We start from the raw sequence: 26,567 nt of genomic DNA on the forward strand, positions 1-26,567 counted from the left end.
TAATGATTATCAGATTTATTTTTCCATTAAGAGCTTTAAATGTCAAGGGGTAATGAAGCTGAGCTAGAGGCATGTATAGTCAGGGTCAGTCTCTATAATCATGATTTATATGATTTAAAAAACAAACCTTGACTTGATTTTGCTAGTGTACGTATTTTTATGAGAAATGTATCTTGTGCTCTCTATTCATAGATGGGTTGCACCGGGAAGATATGGATGCTTGTGCATCAACTGTTTTATGCCCTGTATCCTCTATCTTCTCAATAGTAGCAACAACAGTAGTCATAGTAGTAATAACGAAAGACAGGAAGCAAGTTTTTGACAATCTTTGGCAAAGTTATTTAAAAACCACTATAAGTCCACTTGACATGTTTTCAAAGTGGGGTTCATGGTATTGTAATTTATATAATTTATTGTGAAGCCTGTATAAACTGTAGTACAAATGATTTCTATAAAATAATAAATTTACTTTTTAGTACAAATGGTATCAGTTTTCAAGGTACCTTCAAGATGCACTAAGCACTTTCTAGAGAGTTGACTTAGTTTATACAATCCATGGGATTTAGTCTGTGCATATCAATGTTCATCTTATATATGTAGATAATGAACAAATGTGACAAGATTATCTGTAAAAATGTTCTTGTTCTGCTACAGCTAAACAGACAAAACATAAGCAATTCAGAACAAAGAAATATCATTCATCCATGGCAACTGACAAAAGACTAGCAACTAACTTCAAGTTTCTCACATAGAAACTCTAGTTGACCCAACGGTTCTGGTTACTTGGGATGTCTCCTCAATCGCATCCCAGGGTACTAGCTTCAATACCCAGCAGTGGTACATAGTGGTTCGGATCGAACGTAAACTGTGTAGCTCCACTTCCGAGCATAAAGTAGACTTCACACAAGTACACATTGCTTTTCTACCACTTTGAACTAATCCTTATCATGAAGATGACTAATGATTACATAAAATTAGTGAAGGGGCAGTCACAAAGAAACATCCAGACTCAAACCAGAACTCATTGGGTTCTTTCGATGTACAAATAACACACAACACTCCTCAATTACCTTGATGTATAACTAAATATATTTATTTGAAATTTTTATTCCATGTTTATCACCTGGTATTTTATGTATTTCGGTCAAAGATGTGTATTATGTGACAAGCATGGCTGAATTATTGTGCGTAAGTGCACCCTGAGTGGACCTTAGTTTTGTAACAAGTTAGCATGTGCATTATTAATAAATAACAGGTCCATGTAGTACATCTAGGTATCTGTAGGATAGGATCTCAACTGTTCATTGTTCAACGCTGTTCCACAGAAAGTATCGAAACATGGCTTTGGATGTGAGGAACAGGATACTGCCAAGTCCTGGCCTCAGGACGACACTAGCTTTTCAGCAATGTACATTATTGATTCCACCCTCTCCAGTTATTGCCAGGAATAGGAACGTCAAAATAAAATGTACCTAGGGTTGTATTAAGGACGTGTGTAATAAAAGTATATTATGATTATGAATGTAACCTGTCCGTGATACTGTACTAATATGTGTGTGTGTGTGTGTTGCAAACCAACAATATTGATTTAACAGGAAAACATTATCAAGTTCACAATTAATATCTGTTTTGCAAGTGGAGTGAAGAACATCATCTTGCTAAATTTCACAAGCCATCAATGTAATGTTTAAATTAATATGCTTGTAAAAACCATGACAATTTAAACTGATCTATGTGTAAAATTAACTTGAAATTAAAAGAAATGCTTACTCGGAATTCGTCATTAGCAAAAAGAAAAATGGCACAAAATACAGAAGGGAAAAAATTCTTTCCCCTGTTGGGAACTAAATTAAAGACATAAAAAGTGGAAAGGATCCCACTTCAATTCAACACTACTGTGCTTTAACAATTAAACATTACAAATATTTTCATGTACAATGTTTGACACTGCTATCTGTAGACAGCAAATGTTACTTTTTATTTATAATATTGAATTCTCGCTGTACTCAAATTTCTCTCGTTCATGTCTGTTTCTTCAGAAGGTATGGATATCATTAAAACAATTGAAAAATAATTACAGAACAATTTTCCTGAATCCTTTATGATGTATTGGAATATTTAAATTTGTGTGGGTTTTGTAAGAGCTTGCAAAATGTTGGTACTTCCATAATGATAAAATCACGTCAACTTCAAAGTAAACTACTTATGTTCCTTTACCATTTGCACTGTTGCTATAGAGCTTAACAATTATTACTGTTAATATATATTTTCCTTAGGTACATTGTTGTAGACTTTTCCCATGTATGATGTACTCATACTCGGCAGGTGCTATGAAATAAGACCTGTCAACCTACATAATTTGAGAAAATTATGCTATTTAAGAAAATATTTTGCATGGAGTAGCATAACAAAACAAAATTATACCCTCAATTTATAGGGTTACCATAATATTTTGACCCAAAACCAGGACATCTCAAGATCAGTTTATGTCATCCTCAAAAATGGATTATGCCTAATTATATAATTATTAACATATTGTTATTATTGATTAGAGTATGGATCACATAAATGATACATTACAAATAATAATTGAAATATGATCTCCCATTGTGTCAAAAATGATGTTTATAATTTCGGTGTGACTCAACATAATGTTTCTGGCACCTTCTCATCAACCTTTGATGTTAGTCCTATGCTGAAGCTGAAATGGCAGAAGTATTTATCACGAGAACTGATCTGGAGAACAGCTTTATTCTTCACCAACCGTTCATAAAACTTCCAGAAAAACTTACCCCACATATCTGACACAAAACGCAAGATTTTCCTTTTGAGTGTGCGTGAAGATGCAGGAATTTATATTTTTGTTACAGGTCCGTATTGAAGTAACATGTACACCTCTTTGACATACATATTCACCACTCAATGTTTACAAACATTTCTCTTAGCATGATCTCTCTCTCTCTCAAATTTAGACTTGGTTTCCAAGCTAACTCCTAGTGTCTTTTTTTTAAACTTTGGCTGGACGACCAGGGCATGCCCGTATAACAGGACTGTCCCAGTCAAAAGGGAATGTATGGTCACACTATACAGAACCCACAAATTATAATATTTTAAAAAAATATTTTGCATTGAATAGAGTAAGAAACAAAATTATATGTTCAATATATGTTCCTAGAAAGGTATTAATGAACTCACAGGAATCAGTACTGTATACAAAAAGTATTTCCACTCCACCTGATCTACAAATCCCTTATGTAAAAAGTTTTATCCTGCGATTTAGGCTATTAATTCATCCAGAAGGTTCCAATAGATCAGAGTGATGTTGCCATTGATAATTGGTGATTCTGTAAGTTGCAATCTTTCGTCCTCTTTGTCAAGCTAAAGAGAAATTCCACGAAGGCAATAAAAAAATGTTTTGTCTCCTACAAGTGGAATTCTGAATGCCATTTTTGTAAATAAGTTGTAACCATATGAAGGTATGACATACTTTAATCTCAAAACAATATATCTATTGTGACTATTATTAACACTCACAAGTTTGAAAATATTGATTTTTCTTCTAAACATTATGGGATAGATTTTATGAGATATTTACTCTTCAACATCTACTTTTTGCTGATATGTTTGATTTTACATGTAAAAAGGAAAGTGCTCCCCTGTGCTTTGCACCACGCCATGTAGGCATATGGAGTTAGGGCCTCACACTTTCTTGATCATGGCCGAAGGTGTGGGTGATGTGATCAGCACCATGCACCCTGGCTGCCTTCTCTCCCCAGAGTTTCCTCCAGGTAGCCATTTTATACTATGCTGGTTGGGTGCCACAGCCGCTTGAACAAGTGGGAAAAATCCCAGCCTCCACCAGGATCATGCCTAGGTCTAAAGAACATATTCACAACATGCGGCAATTAGGAAAACTTTTAATTTTCTAAAATTTTGCATATTTCTTTTCTTTTTTCTTTCTTTCAAAATGTCCTCAAAGAGTGGTCTCTTGTCGTGCTTCCCTGTACATTTGGTCCATCCAGCATCCATATGGCTGATGATAGATGTGAAATTTTGGATTTGTTTTCATAAGCTGGCAACATGGTCTCCTTTATAAATTTTTATTTTTTCCCAAACAAGTTTTAGCCTATTTTCAATTGAACTTTGTGTGGTTGTAGGAATGTACCACTGATACATACTATATTTTTCCATTCACTTTGCTCTATTGTGGTGGGCGTTGGTACATGCTGAATAGAAGTTCCATTGTCAAATTTCGAATTTTTTCTTCTTCCTCCTTAACTTGCCTTATTGTGAGGCACACTGTATAAATTTCACCTTCCCTAAAAGCACTTTCATTCCGAAAAAAAATAATGAAAAACAAAATCAATATCATCTTTCTATGACAATTAGTTCTCGAGCTACATTTGTTATGGGACATCGCAGAAAGTTAGAAAAGCATGCACTTGAAAAGTTCTCATCAGGAAAAACTAGACAAGTATGCGAGGCTCCGTTACTAAATGTTAAAGGTGCAATAGACCATGCCAACAGCTATGTACTGTGACAGTTGATATACATTATATAAATATCATCCCGCCACAGTCACTCTCTTCTCTTGACATACGAGAGTGAAATATGCCACGCGCCAAATAAGTCGCTGATGGTTACGTAATGTATCAACTTGCGCAGCCTTCTCGGTAGAGGGCGCTCGCTGTCTCAGCACGTAACTTCGCGCATGCGTAAAATATACTTGTAGCATGGGAACTGGGTAAAAAAAAGAGAAACAGACACAGTACAGTTCCGATACACTCGATACCAAGGACAGACCAGGATTAGACGCCACCCGGAGCGGAGAGACTACAGGTATATTCAGTAGTTCACGCAAGAGGTGCCCGACCTTTTACCTCCCCTTCGTTGCGTATTTGGCATGGCATTTTAACTGACGTTATACGTTTGAGTTGCCATATCTTCCAAGCCATCTGGATTCTGCCATGTTGCGTAACGGGGAAGGAAGGAGGTCAGTATGGGGGTTTTGTCAAATTCATTTTTGTAACTCGCGTACACGACTTGTTTAGTAACAGATTAATACTTCTAAATTGACGAGCAACTTGTATTGAATTCCTTATTACAAAAGGAATTAAGTAGTGTTAATTTTTTTTTTTTTGTCTCTCCACTCCGCAAACCGGCTGGATTATTACGTGTATATTTTTTTTATATAAAAATAATTCTATCAGTGACTTATTTCAGCACCATCTCAAATAGTGTTTGCACGATTGTTGGGACGTGTTTCAAATGGGTGTATCTATTTATATTTATTTGTTTTAATATTTGAATGAAGAATTGGGAAGGGGATTGAATGCGTGTATATATAAATTAAATTTGGGAAGAGTTCATTGTTGTTTATTGTAGGTTGTTTAAATGGGAACTAAAAATAAGTAAATGACAAAGTAAGGGATAAGTGAATGTAAAAGTAGTATTTGAGGTCCGCTTAACTTTAAATTGTGAACATTATTGACTCCGTATATTTTCATTGAATTGTTACATTCCGGGAAATTAAGATACTGAACGTATTGTACTGATCAAGTCCCAGTTCTTATTTTTTTTTTACAAAGTTAAACTGTTCTTGAATAAAACCTTGTTAAAATTGAGTACCATTTTTGATCAATCAAAGAGTAGACTAAGATATTACTGTTTTGCAAAATGGCCGTTGACATAGTATAATCTAGGGTGAAAGTGATAATTTATCTGGGTTGTTTTGGGGCGTACGTAATTTTCTTGGGAGGGGGAACTAGACGATTCCCCCACTTCTCAATAAGATTGCGTTAACCCGGATTGCATGCACTCGGCGATTTGAGTTCTTTGTCTCCTGGAGCAAGCCAAAAATCGATCCACGTAGTTCAGGGTAGTATATTGGGCTGGGCGAAATAATAATACTAAGGTAGCAGCTTCCAAAACTTCGTGCGTTTCAATATTGTATTTTGAGAATTATGCAGGGTAGCAGTAGTATATGCAAAATTGAAGCGTAACAAATAATATGATAGTATTCGCCACAGTACCTACCAACAATGCCCTTGGTAGGGCAACTAGGCAAAATGTAATGCACGGGAAGATCAGTATGCTCTGTCCCGGACACACTTCCAGTTCTTGGGAGGGAGTCATGAGCTTAGTCATGAACACCCACCAAGTTTCTTTGATCTCATGTTTTTTATTTTAGTTTTATGGGTGACTGAAGTGAGAGAGGTGTAAACATTCCAAAGAAGATGGAAAAAACTGAGATCGTACAGTCATCAAATATTTGCTGAAAAAAAATCTGTCGCCAACAGTCATTTATAACCATATAGTGAAGACATTAGGAGGAGTCTGCCCCTTCATATGACATGGTTAAAAGGTGATGTCGGGAATTCAAGTGTGGAAGGCAGTTGTGGGAAGATGCACATGCTAGTGGACCCCAAATGACAGTGTGACTGAAGAAATGATCAGTAAAGTTCATTATATGGTTATGGGTGACCGTTGCGTGACTATCCGATATTTAGCAGATATCTGTAAGATTTCATGTGGTAGTGTACAGGCTATATTGACAGAACATTTGCATATGAAAAAAAATAATCTGTGTGATGGGTTTCGAAAATGCTCACGCCAGATCAGAAAAGGGGTCAAGTGAAAAGTTAGCACCTGTTCTCCCTCATTAGGGCAGACAAAGAGAAATTCATTGATAGCTTTGTAACAGTGAATGGAACGTGAGTGTTCCACTTTGATCCCGTGTCAAAAATGCAAAGCATGCAGTGGAAACACCATGGATCCCCAGCACCGAAAAAGTTCAAGGTTCGACAATCCAAAGGCAAGTTCATGGCTTCCATATTTTGGGATGCAAAGGGGATACTGCAGGTGGAATACCTCGAACATTGCACCACAGTCACAGGAAGTTACTTAACTATGCCAACCTAATTGAAAAAGGATGAAATGCTATCAAAACTAAGAGGTGCGGAAGGCTTGCCCACGGTATACTCTATCAGCATGACAATGCGGCAGTTCATACATCCCAAATTGCAGTGGCTGCTACACACAAAACACAATTTCAAATTGGTTGACCACCCAACGTATTCTCTGGACTTAGCCCCAGTGACTACCAGCTATTTCCAAATCTAAAAAACACCTGCATGGGAAGAGTTTCAGCAGCGGTTCTGAAGTGATGGATGCTGTAAACGTATGTAACAGTCAGAAGATTTTTTCTGTGCCGGAATTGAAGCCCTAGAGCACCGATTGGAAAAGTGCGTTGAAGTTGCAAGGGACTACGTTGAAAAATAAAATACCTCTGGCAAAGCCTTATTGGTCAGGGGCATAGCATGCTGATCAACCCTCGTACTATTGAACATCAGACACAAGACCACTTTTACAACACTACAACAAGTGTAGAGAAACTTATAAGGAACACTCCTCTGTAGTTTCCTCAAAAAACAGGGGCACATTACACACGTGTAAATATAGTAATTTTCTTTTTTGCAGAGTGCAGTGTCCCTTCAATCTCTTTTTCCAATACTGCCATTGGAGCACACTAACAATGTCTTCTTTCTTTCCAATACTGCCATTGGAGCACACAAACAATGTCTTCTCTCAACTGTTAAGGCCATGGCTATGACTAGGGATATGCTGAAGCCGATTACAGATGCATGAAAATGGAAGAAATTGACATATCGGCATCGACAAAAATCAGATATTTAAACTGGTACAGATAATACTAGAGTCTTACCTCCTAATGAGTTTTATATTTTAATTTTGTAAGATTTATTGAAAATTAGTTTATGGATCTTCATCACTGTGGACTTTTTAAGATAAAATTATTGTGGAAACTCATTCAGAGGATCAACCTACCTCAAAATCAGAAATAGAACAGAACAATGCTGAACCAACTATTCCACGTGATCAGGATCCGCCATTGTATTGGAAATTAAAAAATGAGTATCCAAACCTGGAGCAAGTGGCATGAAAATACTTGGGATACCTGCTGCACCAGTATTCAGTGAACAAGTGTTCAGTGTTGCTGGGCAGATTTGCAATAAGAGAAGTAGGTTACTTACAGAAGTGCCTCAAAAACTTGTGTTTCTGAAGTTGAATCTGCCAGCATTAAATTTGCAATATTAAGAACAAGAATTATTTTTGCATTTCAAAGGACTGCTTGTGTACTAATGTTAAATCTCTAGAGAATCTATGTTCTTCTTAAAGGTTCGGATAACCACTTCTTGTGGATGCAAATGTACATGAAAACAGTTATTTTTAGTAGTTTTTATTTTATCTGCGACGTATCATCCTGGTTTCCCAGAACTTTCTCAAGCTTACACAAAGATAAAAGACAAAAGATACAATAAAAAAAAAAACACTAAAAATAACTGTTTTCTTGTGCATTTGCATCTCTTGAGAATGTGTATGTGATATGCAATAGAAATGTACATAGCAAATTTACTTTTGTCACGCAGAAAATAACATTCCATTTCTGTTGAATAATGTATCGGATCCAAGAATTATCGGAGAGTTCATCGGCATCGGTAAATTTTCAGCTTCGTCATATCCCCTAGTTATGACATGTAGATAACTTTATGAAAAATTTGACATGTGACCCAATTATGATCAGTATACTTGTTACAGTGAGCTGTGCATGTAACACCTGATTGCAGGCCTTAACCTTTGAACTGTACTGTAAAATTTACACCTTACCCTGATACCATGCTGTACACCTTCACCGTAAGAAATCAGTGACATGTTCAATATTAAGAAGTGTTTTACAATTTATTGATCTTATACTGAAGCCCTTTAAACTCCAAATACAAGAACACTTACTTAAAATAAGATATTTTAGTTTCTTCTTCTACAACTGTTACATCATGTATTCTTTGTTACTGTTCACAGATTCAGAGCATATAAAAAAGGGGAAACAATGTTATGAATGTTTTCGACTTATGCACGAGTGGACCACCATGGACAATTGTTCAACTTGAAATCTACAACTTAAGTACTCTGATGTGATGCAAGATTTTGTAACAATTGTGTAATTTGACACAATATGTGACGTTAATTGTGATCAAGGCATAATTTACTGTCATAATTTACCTGAATAATAGTTGAATAAAACATTTCATAACTAATATAACATCCTCATTCAATCTTTCATAAAAAACGAAGCCTTGATTTTATTATGAAATAAAGGTTTACATTTCTTTTTAAAATGTTCTACAATTATCTTTGTTTCAAATACAGTTAAAAAGGTAAGAAGATAATATTGTTGGACAAAAAATTAAGAAATAGCCATTATGAAAAAGAAAATACTGCACATAATCTACATAGAAGTTTCATTTTTAGCTTTCCCACCTTACTCAAAATTTCACTTTACCATTCCAAGTTCATTACGCAGCTCATATTTGTCCACTGGGAAACAATCTCAATTCAACATCACTATTGCCTCTGTATATGTTCACAAATTTGTTACTTCTATTTGGCCACACACACTCGCGCACATGCACACTTTTGGAGGTAAAATTGTCTTGTTAAAACAGACTTCAGTGATTTGTCTTATGTTTTATTAAAGTGCATTGTAAATAGCCTTCAGAATTCTGCCGCATATTCAGTCCACGCAGGTACTTTTGACAAGTTTCTGAACATGTTCTTTTTCTTGTCTTCATGTCGAGATCAACTGCAATAAAAGAGAACCTGATAGTACAAAAAAAGTTGTACATATTTCATTCTCAATATGTTACACAAGAGGCTGGTTAATGACAAACAAATCCAGAAATATATATAATCTCAAATTAAGCAATTCTTCCCCATGCAAAATTTTAGATGATATATTTGAAAGTTTCTTTTTTTCCCACTTAAATTAATCTTCATCTCTGAAGAATTATATTAAGGCCACGGGGAACAGTGTCTGTCCAGCCAGACATGAGGTTCTGGAAAGACCCTAAACCACTCTTCCCCCACCAGCCTTCTTCTGCGGCAAGCTGAAGAAACAGAGGTCCGTGCGCTAGATGGTTGTAGGAGGGGGAGAAAACTTAGCATATTAAGTTTATGGAAGTATTATTTTACTTCTTCTGTTGAGAATATAAAGCTTCCAATGGCATAGAAAAACACATGAACAGAAAGAGAACACGAAGATTTGATTTCTCGGAAAAATCGAACGTTTCCATTTGATTAGACATAAATTGAAGCTGCTGAAAGTACTTATCATATTTTTCAAACATCGTGTCTAACTCAATAATCAAATTGAGAAACTGCTTCCACTTGCAACATGGAGAGAAATTCATTTTCTCTTGTATAGTCAACTCTCAATACTACGACCTCTCACAGTTTCCAGGGAAAAGGGTCGTTACTGGAATTTGCACCAAATTTGATCCAACCCAACCACCTACATACAAAAAGTATTAAAATTATGCCTAGGCCCTTCTTTTTAATAACTCATGCAAAAATACATGTTACGAATTTTAATACCGTGAAATCGTAATTATACTTTCGCGCTAGTATGTTTTATCTCGTTGGTATGTTGCTTTTTTCTGTTAGTCCCAGCCCATTCCCATATTTCAGTTATGCAGATTGCACTTTAAACGGCAAATGTATCCAGTGTTGATTAGCCCAACAGCAGAAACTGAATTCAAAACAAGTTTTGTGAAACTTATGCACTCTTATATGTCAAAATAGGGGGATTGTTACTTACATTCACCTTAATCAATGTTTTATTGTTGCCTTTAGGAAGAGGGCTAACTTCCCCCATCCACTAACAGTCTCCTCATAAATAACTTTTTCTTTACATATTTATGCATATGCAGATGATGTAGACTTATTAGGGGATGATATAAATACAATTAAGAATAATGCTAAAATATTTTTCAAAACTGCTAAAGAGATACATTTGGAAGTTAACAAAGAGAAAACTGAATATATGCTTACAGTCCGAAACCAAGTGTTAGGTAATAATCAAAATCTATTATTGATAACAACTCATTTGAACCAGTTTGCAAATTCAAATACTTACGAGTAATATTAACAAGTGAAACTTATATTAAAAAGGAAATAAAAAGTAGGCTTAATTCAGGAAATGCGTGTTACTTCTCTCTTCATAAACTTTTGTCTTCTCGTTTAATATCTACAAAACAGTAATTTTGCCTGTAGTATTATATGGGTGTGAAACTTGGTCCATTACATTGAAAGAGGAACATAAATTGAGAGTATTTGAAAATAAGATCCTTAGGAAAATATTTGGACCTAAAAGGGATGAGGAAACAGGTGAGTGGAGAAGGTTACATAATTTAGAACTACATAATTTGTATTCATGTCCAGATATTATTAGAATAATGAAATCAAGAAGACTTAGGTGGGCAGGCCATGTGGCACGAATGGGAGAGGAAAGAGGAGTTTACAGAATTCTTTTGGGAAACCTGATGGTAAGAGACCTGTAGGAAGGCCAAGACGAAGATGGAGGGACAACGTTGAGATGGACCTAAAGAAAATCGGTAGGGATAGAAAACAGTATATAGAACTTGCTCAAGATAGGGACAGATGAAAGGCGTGTGTTGCTGCAGCCATGAACCTTCGGGTTTAAGAAGGCTAGAGAGTTAGTTAGTTTTAGTTATAATTTCCATTATATGATTGTACTGGCCACGCAAAGGATTGTCACACTTGCCTTCCTTTTCTTCAGTTCTAATACTTTGTGAAAAGCAACTTTCCAGTTTCCTTTGCACTCCTTGTATGATGTGAATAGTTTTTCGAGCAAGAGCACTTTATTGTTTTTCTGCAATCAGCCTCCTGTTTCGAAACAGGGGATACATGAAAAACAGAACAGAATTCACGCATTTCCTTTAGTTTTTCTTGTGTTGGCACAAAGGCATCATTTCCATTCTGGCATTTAAGTGAGTCACTTTCTCCAGATATGAAAATTTTACTCCAACATGTCAGGCATATTGATTTAACTAGTATATGGCTTACCTTGCCTTACCATATGATGCAAATTGATTTTAAAAATATTCCCTTAACTTTTTCTTTAAGTGGTACTTCTGAAGATCACAACAAACTTTACCATATAAAAAACTATTTTCAATCGTATTTGCATATTGTCTCTAAGCCATCCACCTTTATTCTAAAAAAGTATATGTAACCCCCATCCCCTCCCTTTCGAAATTCCTGGGCAAGCCACTGCCTATCTTAAGCTGCATGTACTGCTACATTTAATAAATGTGGGGGGAAGCTGAGAATACCAACTGGTCATTGGTACCTAATAACTCAAACCTTTTGCAATGAGATTTCGCAGATTTTCAATTGTCATACCTTGTAATTTCAATTTCTGGTAAGTCAAGTATTAAAACCTTATGTTACTATATTTTCTGAGGCTTTATTTAACCCAAATTTAAAAAAGAGAAAGAAAAGACTTTATTTTTCTAAGTATGGGATGTAGTTTAACCTTACTTTGCAATGCCTGAAATTAAGTGACATACGTTACCTCATATTGACCAAAACGAGTTGAATCTAAACGTTGAGATTTTTACTGTGAGTTTGGTTCATGCAGGGCTTCCTTTGTACCAAATTTCGGAATTTTTCAAGAGGGGCCATCGGAGATATTTAACCCCGAAAACTGTCAAAATTAAATGAACGACAAACCCCGAAAACTGTCAAAATTAAATGAACGACAATGTTTGAGCCAATGCTGTAAAAAAGGATTGAATTTCTAAGCAGTGATATTTTATTTACAGACAAACTGCAGGCAGGTCAACACATGAAAAAAAAATCAAGCTTTAAACTAAACCCCTTCATTGAAAAAATTGGGCTTAAAGTTCCAATTTTTTAACTATTGTTACCACAATTTCCACCACAATTTTCGTACCTACGATGCAATTTTAAGCAAAACATACTTAAATATCATAGAAAATATACTTCATTAGCTACAAAATGAGTTTTGTTTCAACTCTCTAGCTCTAATGGTTTTTGAGATATTAAGGTTTCTGAAAAGTGCTAAATGAGCAAAAAAAAGCCATGCGCCATGTTGGAAAAATGGCTGCCACAGGAGAACATTGGTTTTAATATCTAGAAACATGTATTAACGTATGTACTAAAAATGAAAGTTTTCTAACATGGTCATGCAACCAATTATTTTAAAATTGGTTCATTTGGCATGGAATGACCTGAAACTGAAAGTACTTGGCAACCTCCTGCTACCCACCAGCAAACTATTCCTAATTCGAGGTTCAACTCCATTATTGTAGTGGCTGCTTTTTTTCTTCAGAAAAAGCAGACAAAAGAAGCCACCATTTTCCCGCATTTTTTTTTTTTTTTTAACACCAAGACATGCAAGAGTTCTTACGGTGCAATATATGTGTTAACGACAATATAAAAGAAGAAAATAGCAATTCCAGCAAATAACAGCAACATTATGATGTAAAAACTACGAACATGACAAGGTTTCTCGGTCGAGATACTTGGGCACCAAGAGGTTAAAACAACTTCATGTTCTGCACCTTCTGACAAGCAAAATCATAAATTTTATTTTACACCTGACACAAGAATAAACTTATTGAACACTCAGAGCAGTGTTGGAAGGAAATTAACACAATATAATCGCTGCTTTTCTTCAGAACCATTAATGTTAAAAAAGAAAAAAAAAAAAGTGCTCCCTAGAAATGGATGCTGAGACTATTTTAAAAAAACAAAAACATTATTCAAGGGGAAAACTCTTGGAGGAGAGGGTATTTGACATTGAGAATACTCCTAAATCCAACATTAAACCATCGATTAACGTGAGAGTAAATAACGGTCTCCCATTCTGATATCTGAAAATGCACAGCTTTCATAAAGCTTGTTTTGAGTTCATTTTATGCTTATGGGCTAATCGGGACTAAATATACTGTTTAAAGTGCGAGTTTCCTTTTTCAGGCTGGATTACAATACATGTCTAGGAAGAGTTTGGACTGTCTCCTAAAATGGAGTAGGGGGATAAATATGAAGTTGGCTGTAGCAAAGAAAACGTGACTTTCGTGACTTTTTTACGATGTATTATTTTACACAGCTGAACTAGAACAAAATTTACAGACCTGCATTTTTTTTGTCTGGTGCCTAGAACGGTTGTGATGTGTCTCCTTATCAGTTAATCCTGTAACAGACAATACTCTAGTAGATCCATATAAAATCTAACATTCATTCTGCCCGATTATCTCCGGAATTTGAAAACGTTTTCATGTTCTATTATCCTTCGCACAACACACATCCTGTGCATAACAGGTTGTATAACTGCACAGGATAAACAGTGTTACAGTCTCCTAGGAATCTATGTGTCCGTTTGAGCTCAGTTTAAGATTAAAATTGGTACACATTCCAATAACGACCCCTTCGAAATAATGACCCTTTTCCCAGGAACTGTCAAAGATCGTTGTATCGAGAGTTGACTGTAATCCTTGGAATTCCCCACCCTGTAGAAATACTGAAACTGCACAAATTTGATCAATATTTTTCTCTGGAAATTTAATGAATATAAATGTATACTTGGTGAATTTGCAGGACATCATAATTGGCTTTACTAAATTGTTAATGCTAATTTCTTTTCAGAAATAACTTGGTTCCGTAAATGGTATAGGATTCTGCTGAACAGGAAGATGAACAGACGAGAATTTATTAATTTCGACTCAAATGTATTTTAACACACACACACTCACAATTCTGGGGGCATCATTTCTTTCAAGTATTTCTCACATGAGAAACATAGGGTGTTTACTAATGTAAATATCATAATTCCTGCAAATCCATGGTGTTTTCCATTATTCCATATCAAAGAAACAGTCTATTCAATCTTTATCCATTTACTATTCCTTTTTTTCTTAGCAACTAAATGAAAATAACACATTCATGGAAAAACTTACAGATTTTACTGTTGTTTTGATGAAGTCCTTTTTATGTGCCAGATCAAAATCAGGATATGCCGCATATACTTGTTTACATACGGTCTTCATTGTAATTTCTTCAAGATTTGCTCCTTCCAATATCTGCTTTACAAGTGCTTTTATTTCATCATCCTGTAACAATAAACATTAAATTTTTAGATTTTTCTTATTTCATGTGGCTTTTGTGCCACTTTTGGCTAAGAATAATGAGTATTATGAAATTGATGAAGAGACATTCACAAAGAATACCCACACCTAGGCTGGGATTTAAACCCAAGACCGCTGGCATTGTAGCATGCCATACTATCCATTCTGCCACAGAGGTCGCCTATTAATCCATATTAAAGTACATAGTATCTTAATAAAAAGTAGTGTTGTAACTTTGTGGACTGGAAAAATTTGAACCAGTTGCAAATTATCCTACACACAGATAAATTATACATTATTTACGTGTGTGTGCAATGCAAGTGCCTGTATAATGTGCACCTTGTTTTGATAGCGAAAAGCAGCAAAAGAATTACATCTTGTAGATAATTTGTAGCACAATTTGGGCTCAAGAAATGATTTTCTTAGTCGATCATAAAGCTGTTGCTATGTGAGCCTGTTTCTGACAGTTTTGTATGTCGGAGACAGACATTTCCCATTATCTCCTGCATGACAAACACCGATATCTCAGCTGCTGTGTGACCATATATGCATGTGCTGGATCTCCATCCAACTGTGCCACAAAACATTCCAATAGAAGTGCAAAATAGTGAAAACAGCCATTTCACTTTTGCACATTTCTTTAAAAAAAATTGTTACTGTTAAGAAACCCAACCTGGCTGCCTAACATTACATACATTCACAAAATTCTAAAGAAGGAATCTCCTGATGCTGATCGTCACAGAAGCAAATTTTAACAAAGTTGTTTCCAATGCAGAGTCCTTGATATCAACTTTCCAATATTACCCATACCTACCTAAACACCACTTTGTTCATTTAACACGCAAGCTAAGTAATAACAAATGAAACTAGACTACACCCTACCGTTGGAGGTTCCTTTGCCTTCTTTACCAACGGTTCATCTTCAGATGATGATGATGAACCATCACTCTCTCCCTCATCAGTCACTTTTCTCTTCTTGGGAGCAGGTTTCTTGTCAGCGGCCTTCTCTGCCTTCTTGTTTTCAACAGTTTTCTCTGCATTTTTGGTAACACTTTTTCTCGAAGCATTTTTCTTTGCAGGTGCACGCTTCTTCTTTTTAGGTTCCTGTAATATAAAAAAAAAAAAATACTGAAATTCACAGTGGTGTCAATGATATGCAAAGATTTTACCTACATACAATATAGAAAATAATACTGATGCATAAGGCCACATATTTATGGTGAATAAAATACAGTGAGTGAAATCTAAGTTATACGTTTTATGGGGGACACAAGGAAAAAAAACGTATTACTTAAAGATAATTATTTTCCTGTAGTTTACGGTTATTACAAGCATAAGAAAACCGTTTTTTTGTGACGTTTCAGAACACACACTCCTTTCATCATACATTTATTTTCATTTTGACTAAAGATACAGTTATAACAATGGTTAGTAATTTTTTTAAACAAAAAGAATCTGTTATATAATGGATGTTGTCAATGTTACATTGTTGTAATATAGCAACTTAACTGTGAAAAAAGCAGTCTGTTTTATTTATATTTCAGATTTTTTTAAAATTATGAATCACAAATATCATCAGGTAATTCAAATTCATCGTTCTTTTCACGAAGTCTCTTGATGTTTTCTGTTACATTAAATTTTAAAGATGGTGGCTTACTCCATTTGTTAAAAAGAAAACTCCATACTGGATCTATGTTACCATTTTCATTATTTAATTTATTCCAGTGTTCTTCTGCAATGAACGAAGTTTCCCAGACATTCAACTCTGTGTTTCCCGTTAATCTTTTTAAAACCCTTCTCTTTTTAATCAAATGCTTCTCTTCGATGATGTGAGTTGACAAACCTGTTCTTGGGTTTAGATTTATAATGTCCAAATCGTGTTCGTGCCATCTTATTGCCATTTTCCTTGCTGTTTGTCCCACATGATCTTTTGAACATGAACAACTTATATCATATATTCCTGTGGTTTCCACATCTGGTAGTGTTTCTCATTTTGAATTCATTAAATGTACATTCCAAACTTCTTGGTGATTTAAAAACAAGTTTGAAATTAAATTTTTGCAATTTTATGTGAGAATCCCTTGTGGAATGGAATGCACACAAAAGTCTTTTCAACAGATTTTTCATCTTTGTCTGTATTTCTCTTTTCCTTTAGTTTTCTTGCGACTTGTTTTTTGATTTGGTTTATTCTGTTAGTGTGAAAGCCATTTTCTTTTGCTATATTAAAGAGCCTTTCTTCTTCATTTTTGATATCCTCATTATTAGAACATAGTCTTTGTGCTCTCAGGAAAAAAATTAAAAATATGTTATCCATTGTTATACGCGAATGTTCTGATTTGGCATGGATGTATTTTTCCCCCACTAATTTTTTCCTATGGACTGATGTTTGAATTGTTGAGTCAGCTGTCTTAATTTGCAGATCAAGGAAAGTAATTACATTGTTATTCATGGGTTCGCAAGTGAATTTTATGCGACGATGTGATTCATTTAACAATTTAAATACGTCCATGATGGTGTTCGCATTTTTAACAATAATTAGCACATCATCTACATATCTGATGTAGAGTTTGATATCCGCACCTATCACATTAACAATTGGAGATTCTATGTAATGAAGGAAAATGCTGGAGATGATTCCGGATACTGGGTTTCCCATTGATAGACCATTACTTTGCTGATACATTTTGCCATCAAATATAAAGTAATTGTAATTTGCACATACAGTAAACCATCGAACCATTTCCCATGATTCTACTGGGTTAACCTTCATCTCAATAAGCCATCTGTGTAATGCATCTGTGGCACCTTCTATTGGGACACTAGGATATAAATTTTCAACATCAAAACTTGCAATACGATACTCATTATTCCAAATAATATTTTTTAGTTTCTGTTTCACTTCATATGCATTTTTAACACTGAATGGTGTTTGTTGTTTAATTATAGCAAGTCTTTCAACTAAATATATGGATAGTTTGTATGCAGGATGTGTGAAAGTTGCAATGATGGGTCGTATTGGAGCTTCCGGTAATTGAAAGTATCACGATACCAAGAGAAATGAAGAAAAAACTCATTGTCAAAAATTCAACCCTGCCGATTGTCTTTGGACTACCAAAAGGTGCTGGGAGGTGGAAGGGGTGCAAACAAGGTTTACCCACTTAATCCATTCAGCCAATTCCCTGCAAAAAAAAAACATGTTGAACATTAGGACGTTTATCTCGATCTTATGTTTACTGTAACTCTCATTTCCCGCTCTATAAGTTTTCCAAACCCTGCCGATGACAAAATTTGCCACAAGCCTACTCCATATGCCAAGCGACCTCTCCCTCCCCTCTCCCTTGCTTTTGCAGCAACCTCATTAATTCACCATGCGACCTTGAGCTCCTGCCTTACGATCAGGGAACAAACGCACAATTGCCAAAACGATAGTCACTAAATGCTGCTTTCTCTAGGGTTTTTACATATTCTAGATGTGTGATTGAGGTGTCTTTGTTCTCCCTTCCTCAACAAAAACGTATGTGGACAACTGAGAACATGGCTCAATCACTATTCACACTACTTTACAGATGCTTTTACGTAATCCTTCCTAGTATATGATAGAGGGAGGGGATACTTGCTTGGAAAACTTTCCTTTCTTCTTGTTTGCCGGGAAAGAAGTAAGGAGAATTTGCCACCCCCAGTTAACCGATATTGGTTTAGGAAAGAGTAAAACAAAAAAAGTTGCTAATCTCCTCTCACAAGATATAATTAATCCGCAACTCTTGTGCAGGGTAATGCAATAATTTCATGAAGCAGCCTTCTTTATAATGCAGCTATCTGTACAGGAAATATTGCTCATACGTCCCTTACACTACAATAATCTTTACCCCTTTCTCTCTGCAACTTGATTCGGGAATAAGCACACTGTTGACAAAAAAAAAATATATTTGAATGCTGTAGTAAAGCTTTTGTTGTCTTCAACAAGTGCTTTATCTTTAAAACATCCAGGACCTTCTATTCTGCCACCTGTGTGTTGGTGGGAGGCTGTCTGTAGGGAGGCTGCTACCCGTGTAAGTGTTATGTCTAGCTCTTCCAAAGCAGTCCCTTGCCAATATAGCTTTTCACAGCAATGACTCATCCAACATAAAGGTAAAAAAAAAAGGTAAAGTGCTTCCCTGTGCATAGCACCATGCCATGAAGGCGTATAGGGGGTGTGGGGGTAACGCCCCACACTTTCTTGATCCGGTCGTGAGTGGGGGTGATGTGATCAGCATCACGCCCCTGACTGCCTTTAACCCCCAGGGTTTCCCCCAGGTACCCCTGTTATTCGACGCTGGGTGGGCGCCGGGGCCGCTTCCATCGTTAGAAAAGTTCCCGGATTTGAACCGGCCAGGGATCGAACCCGAGACCTTTAGCATGGTAGTCAGACGCGTTACCGACAGAGCCATCGCAGCCAACATAAAGGATGCATCTTTTTGTTCTTGTGTTGCCTTCTGACCGTAACTCTTTATCTTGTGGATCAAGCATGCACCTTCCGTCACATGGGATGCGTATCACCGGTATTTGTTGGGCGAGAAATAATACAAAATAACTTCCTGAACACTGCAAATCCATAATGTAATTTTGATCTTGCTTGCTACTATTACAAAATAAATAAGGTTGTTAAAGAGCTTTGGGGTGCTAAACACAGTGGAGGGAGAGGGGGGAGGTGGTGTGAGATTGGTGACTTACTGAATAGGTAGTATGTCATTAAGTTTTGATTGGCATAGCAACAGCTTTACGACCTCCAACTAAGGTCTTGAACCTGGATTATACTGTGCATTATATAATATAATTTTTGTCACTTTTCTGCAAAAAACAGGGTGTGTATTATACACACATAAATATCATACATTAACAAAATTAATTACCATTCTGGCTCCCAGAATGGGAAAACATAAATCCAAATGTGTAAAATCTCACAAACAATATTGTACTACCATATTTTTATTATTATTATTATTATTATTATTATTATTGTATTATATATTGTAAATTTTGAATAATAAACAGAGAAGAGAAAAAAGGCCTGTTTAAATTTGGAGAAACTGACGTCCTGGTTTATTTAAAGGCACCAGGACATTAAGTGTATACCCTCGAATGTATGCCGGTGGAGGCGGGCTTACTTCAGCATCCCACTTTTTTTCCATAAAGAGTGCAAGTTGTAAACTGACAATAACTAGGGAATAAAGTATTTAGTCCAATTTATATACAAAATCTATAAGTAGAGATTTTGATTTTTCACAAAAGTGGTAACACTGAAAAATGTTAATTGAGGCAAAGAATTGTTTACATATGTGTAGTAACATGTTCTCAACACAATTTTCATGCATTCAAAATCTTACAATAATGCGAATTTTGTCTATATTTGCAAATTTAAACATATTTTGTGCTTCAAAAATTAAAAATAAACCGGAAATTTAACATCTTACGCTTAAAAATGATTTATCATATTTATGCATGTATAACGTGCACGAAACTTTTTGTTATCGAGCAAAGAGCCCCTTTTAGTGGTAATCAAATACAGTATGCGCCAAAATATACAGTACTGAAATTAAAAGACGAACATATATAAATAGAAATGTTGTTGTACTATCTTATTACCTCATCTTCGCTTTCCATGCTTTCATCTGCACCATCGCTTTCCTCACCCCCATTCTCTTCTGGTTCTTCCACTTGTTCCTCATCTTCATCATCATCACCATCTTCATCTTCTGAATCCGATGATTTACTTCTTGCACTTCTGCGTTTGGTTTTACTCTTCCTTGAGAGTGATTTTCTTTTCTCTCCACTTTTTCTTCCTTTGCCCTTCTTTGCTGTGGGAACTATCTTACCAGAGTCTTGTGGATCCAGGAGGAATTCCAATATTCTGTCAATGATTTCTTCTTTTGTTCCACGTTTCTCTAGAGCCAGCACCGTGCAAACTTCTTTCAGAGTTTTCAGCTCCACCCTGCAATTACAATATAAATATCGTAAACAGAAAGCTTGAGACAATTACACTTTTACACATTTGCTATCTTAACCCATTCCCTGCAGTGGAGCTATATACAGACACTCTAAAATTGGGCCTTTTTTGCAGTGTCTATATATAAATGGTGTTTGAAAATTAACGGTTCTTGTATTGCGGACTCATTTTTATAGACACCAATTTTCGTGCTATTATGTGGGCTATTGGTAATAAAAAAATCCATTGTTGGTGCTTTCTCAGTTCCTGAAAAATATACTTTGCAATATGGAATTAGAGCCACTGTGGTCTAGTAGGAAAGGTGACTGCCATCCGGGAGACCCAGGTTTGATTCCTGGGGTGAGTGTTCTGAGGTTGGAATTTTACCAGCCTAGTCTCGGCATAACGTGGCTCTGGGGCTCACCCAGCCTCAAATCAACTTGTAACTGGGGTGTACATAGGAGAAACGAAAAAGAGGCTGAAAGACAGGTTGAAACAACATAGGGATGATGTACGGCTTAAGAGAGAGAGAAATGCAATATTTAAACACACGAGAGAAACAGGACATGACACAGAGTGGGATGAGGCTAAGCAGATAGGATAGGAGAAGATAATAGTAGTGAGAAAATGGAAGGAGGCCAAGGAAATAGAGATGAAAGGAGAAGAAGACAATGAATCGGAATGGGGGACTGAAGTTAAACAAAGAATGGAAGAAGGTGTTAGAAAGAGTGGAAAGGACAAGAGAGAAACAGGAGAGAAGAAGGAAGAATAATGAAGGAAAAAGAGCGTGAGATAAAGAGTCCAACCACATGCTACATGGAAGTAAATATGTTTAGACTTTTAGGTGAAAGTACAGTTGACAAGGGAAAGCCAACTGCTAGAATGTTCCAGAACAACTTTCTAATAGTCTGGAGGGGTCTCCATGCAAACGGGTTTCTTATGAACTAAAATTGTAAAAATTTCGTGGAAGAGCAATGACTTTGCACAATTGAAAGAAAATACAGTTTCTTAAAATACTTTTTTGGTGAAAACTATGTCATGTTCTATTTTCCTTCCCACAACATGTGTCCTGTGCATAACCCGTTGTATAACTAGGCAGGATAAATGGTGTTTCCGTCTCCTTGAAATCTTTGTGTCCGCGTAAGGTCCGTGTCCTCATTTTGTGTAACATTTTTTACTTTCTTTAAAACTTACAATATTATTATATAGTACATACAAAGATTATTTTCCGAGCTACTACCAAGTATAAAACATCCATTGTGGGGGTAATTTATACTCTACTTTATTTACACCTGGAAAACAGGTGTCATCTTGAAAAGTTTGGATAACTTGAAGTCGTTTAATTTGAAGCTGACAGTTTTTTTCGGTCCCTTGAACTTTGTATTAACGAGGTTTTCCTATATATATATTGTTTTCCTTAGCTTCATTTTGCAGAAACTCTTTTCAGTTAGTTTTTTTGCATAATTTACGATGAAAGATTTTGCAGTTGCATCTATATATAGACGATTTTTTTTTTGGTCGCACTTCCCTTCAAGGTCGCTGCAGGGAAGGGGGGGGGGGGGGGACTCTTTCGGCACGGAGAACTTACATCTACATTTTCCCATATTGTGCACAAATCGCAAATAACGTAAACAAACATTCTTAGTTTTTGAGTGCTTGTGGAAACTTGTTCGTGTTTCTATGTCGTTCATTGATTGTTTTGCTGCAAAGTTTGACATTTCAGTTCATAACTTTCCCCCTTGATGGCAGCACAAATTCTGTTTTTTTCTCTGCTTGTCCATGTGATGTGTGCGCTGTGCTTTTTCACATTTGATACATTCACTAAATGTACATTCCAAACTTCTTGGTGACCTAAAAACAATTTTGAAATTAAATCTTCTAAAAATTCCATTCCACAAGGGATTCTCACATAAAATTGAATTTTTTTTTTAGAAGATTTAATTTCAAAACATTGCACTCCACAAGGGATTCTTACATAAAATTGCAAAATTATTTAGAAGATTTAATTTCAAAATTGTTTTTAGATCACCAAGAAGTTTGGAATGGACATTTAATGAATTCAAAATGAGAAAATCTCTACCACATGTGGAAACCACAGGAATATATAATATAAGTTGTTCATGTCCAAAGGATTATGTAGGACAAACAGCAAGGAAAATGGCAATAAAATGGCAAGAACACGATTTGGACATTATAAATCTAAACCCAAGAACAGGTTTGTCAGCCCACATCATCGAAGAGAAACATTTAATTAAAAAGAGAAGGGTTATAAAAAGAGTAATGGGGAACATAGATATGAATGTCTGGGAAGCTTTGTTCATTGCAGAAGAACACTGGAATAAATTAAATAATGAAAATGGTAACATAGACCCACTATGGAGTTTTCTTTTTCACAAGTGGAATAAGCCACCATCTTTAAAATTTAATGTAACAGAAAACATCAAGAAACTCTGTGAAAGCAATGATGATTTTGAATTGCCTGATGATATTTTGGATTCATAATATTTTTTTTCATAAAAGTAATGTGATCAAAATTTTTATCTGAAATAAAAATAAAACAGACTGCTTGTATTTTCAGTTATGTTGCTATATTACAACAATGTAACATTGACAACGTCCATTGTATAATGGATTCTCTATTTTAATTAAAAAATTCTTAACCATTGTTATAACTCTTTCTTTAGTCAAACTAAAAATAAATGTATGATGAAGGGAGCGTGTGTTCTCCTGAAACGTCACAATGAAAAACTGTTTTTTATGCTTGTAATAACCGTAGACTACAAGAGAAATAATTCTAGAATGCAAGCAATACGTACATACAAGAAAAGCTATTTTGGAGGATGCTGTACAATGTTGCTTTTCTACTTTTTACGTATATCTCACTGATTTGGTTTATTTTACTTTCCTCTTTATGCCCCTTCTGGAAAATTGCGCGAAGATGAGGAAGATATCGATGAAGGGACACTCACAAAAGAAGATCCATGTCCAGGCCGGAATTCAAACCCAAGATTCCAGCTTCGCAGTACACTATGTTTACAACCCGGAGAAAAAACAACTTGAACCAGGCTTCAAGATGGACATAGTGGTCAGCATAACACAGTACAACGGTTTGAACTCTGGCTCAGGCATGGGTGTATAATTGTGTTTGTCCTATTACCCATTTCATCGGTTCAACATTCATTGGTCATCATTAAGATTAACCAACAAAAGTGACATGAAATAAATAGGAAGTAGGGCTGAGACGATTCTGATCCCAATATATCAGTATTGGCTAATACCCCTGATAGTGGTACCTGAAAGTATCAGCGAGATATCATTTACGGATATCGGCCGATACCTGTCTGGCATTTTATTCCTTTGTGGAGGCAGCAAAAATGTTAAATGACACTTTTATGGAGTATTAATTATCCTGGAAGTTATGCAAAATTTAAAGTTTCCATTGATTTTCCACCAATATATTGTGCGAGAAAACTGTACTTTGTGATTACATTATAGATATTTTAACATCTGTACTTGTAGTAGGGGAAATATGTGTTACAACGCAAAGTGGTGTAGTTTTGGCAGAGATTGAGTGGTCACATGGAAGCCATAACATAATTATTTGCCATGCAAGAAATAATGCAAAACAACTTCCTTAAAAATAACACTGTTGCAAACAGGCAAAGTGCATGTGACTAAAATACTGGTTTAAAAGGACAGTCGAGGTATAATTTTAGGTATATCTGGCAGAAATGTGTGCTAAAATAAAAGTGGAAAGTTTTGTGGATAATAACACTGGAAAGAACAAAAAAAACACCAGAAAATCAAGGCCCGTACTCATGAAAAATGCATAAATTGTATAGAATAGACATATGCCTGCCAAATTTATATACGAGGGGGTGATGACAAGTCCTTTGCTTTGCCCCTTTCCCATTTTCCTATTTTTAGAATTCTTTTCTTGTTTGAAAGCTACATATTTCTATATGTTTGTTACCAAAAATCAAATCAGGGGTACTAATGGAACTATTTCTTTTTCAGGTGATTAGTTGAGATAGTGGGGCAGTCAGTCAAGTTCAGTGATGTTGAGAGCAGAGCAGTGATCAAGTTCCTCTTTCTCCAGGGAAAGTCTGCAAAAACCATATATGATGAGATGCTACAAACAATGGGGGACCAAGCCCCATGCTATGTTACTGTTAAGAACTGGAATGTCACATTTAGGACAGGACATTTTGTCACTGAAAATAAACCCCACCGTGGGAGACCCTCCATAGTGATTGAGCCCGAAACAATTGAACAGGTGCATAAAATGACTCTCGCAGATCGACCAATTTCTGCTAAAAAGATAGCAGAGGACCTAGGTATATCCTGTGAATGCGTCATCTTCACATGAGAAAACTGTCTGCCAAGTGGATGCTGAAATGTTTGCATGCTGACCAAAAGCATGCAAGGGTGCTTGCTTCAAGACGTTTTGAGCAGGACGGCAATAATTCTGTGGAACGTTTGGTCACGGAGGATGAAACATGGATCTATTTGTATGATCCAGAGACAAAAGACCAATCAAAAGAATGGCGTCACAGAGGTTCACAGAGACCAAAAAAAAATGTCATGTTCAAAAATCAAGTGCAAAGGTTCTTGCCATGTTTTTTGGGATAGGGATGGGGCAATCTTTGTTAATTATCTACAACAAGGTCACACATTACCAGGGCTTACTATGCTTCATTCCTGGACAGGCTTCACTCAGAGCTGAAGAAAAACGCTGTGGAAAGTTGTCTACCTTCACGACAATGCATCCCCTCACAAGAGCAATGTTGCAATGCAAAAATTGGCTACCTTAGGGTTTGAAACCTTGGATCACCCATCCTTTCACCTGACCTGGCCCCATCGGACTACCACCTATTCCCAAATTTAAACAAACACTTCAAGGGACAAAAATTCACCAACATTTCTGATGCAATTGTAGCTGTAAATGCATGGTTTGACACCCAACCTAAAGAATTTTTTGTAGATGGCCTGAACAAAATGCAGGGCTGCAGCAACAAATGCATCGAATTGAAGGGAGAGTATGTTGAATAAATCCTTCATAAAACTTTAACTTTGTCTTTTTTTCCTTAGGAAAGCTAAGGACTTATCAGCACCCCCTTGTATTCTTATTCTTGAAAAAAAACATTAACAAACACATTTGCAATTCAACTTTGATTTAAGAAAGTATCACAACACACTAGCAAAGTCATACTTTGCTCACTTGATAAACTACAGCACATTAATTCAGTTGTTTTTTACCTCTTTATCAGATTCATCATCAAGAGAGTTGATGGATGGATAAAGCAGAAGACATGGAACTGCTGCCACCAAAGTTCACCGGTGTTCATCATCAAAACTAAATGATCAAGTGAGCAAAATACGTTCTCTCACATTGTTAGTTCTTATGAAAATTCTTACTTTTGAATGGATGATCTCTTCTTGTCGTACTGCTCAGATCCTTTCTTGAAGTCAAAACCATTAAATTTCCGAATAAACTTCTTCAGGACGGTGGCTTTTCCTCTTTTTTGGTTAAATAAAAGTCTGTGCAATGGCTTCAACTGATCAGGTTTCATTTTCTG

The 26,567-nt window shown here is 35.9% G+C and overlaps 1 protein-coding gene across 1 annotated transcript in view; it reads right to left on the reverse strand.

The window, feature by feature from the left end:
- Window positions 1-8,731: 8,731 nt before the first annotated feature.
- Window positions 8,732-26,567, reverse strand: part of LOC146003841 (protein DEK-like) — a 47,925-nt gene continuing 30,089 nt past the window's right edge. Inside the window, exons 4-8 of the mRNA XM_083142290.1 lie at window positions 26,407-26,564; window positions 20,649-20,994; window positions 15,909-16,130; window positions 14,859-15,011; window positions 8,732-9,658 (exon numbers count right to left, since the gene is read on the reverse strand). Of these exons, the coding sequence (XP_082998416.1) occupies window positions 9,644-9,658; window positions 14,859-15,011; window positions 15,909-16,130; window positions 20,649-20,994; window positions 26,407-26,564 (894 nt within the window). The 3' untranslated portion in view covers window positions 8,732-9,643. The remainder of the gene's footprint in view (window positions 9,659-14,858; window positions 15,012-15,908; window positions 16,131-20,648; window positions 20,995-26,406; window positions 26,565-26,567) is intronic.

This window comes from Lepisma saccharinum, chromosome 20 (genome assembly GCF_977018435.1).
Source record: "Lepisma saccharinum chromosome 20, izLepSacc3.1, whole genome shotgun sequence".
In the NCBI taxonomy this organism is placed as follows: domain Eukaryota; kingdom Metazoa; phylum Arthropoda; class Insecta; order Zygentoma; family Lepismatidae; genus Lepisma; species Lepisma saccharinum.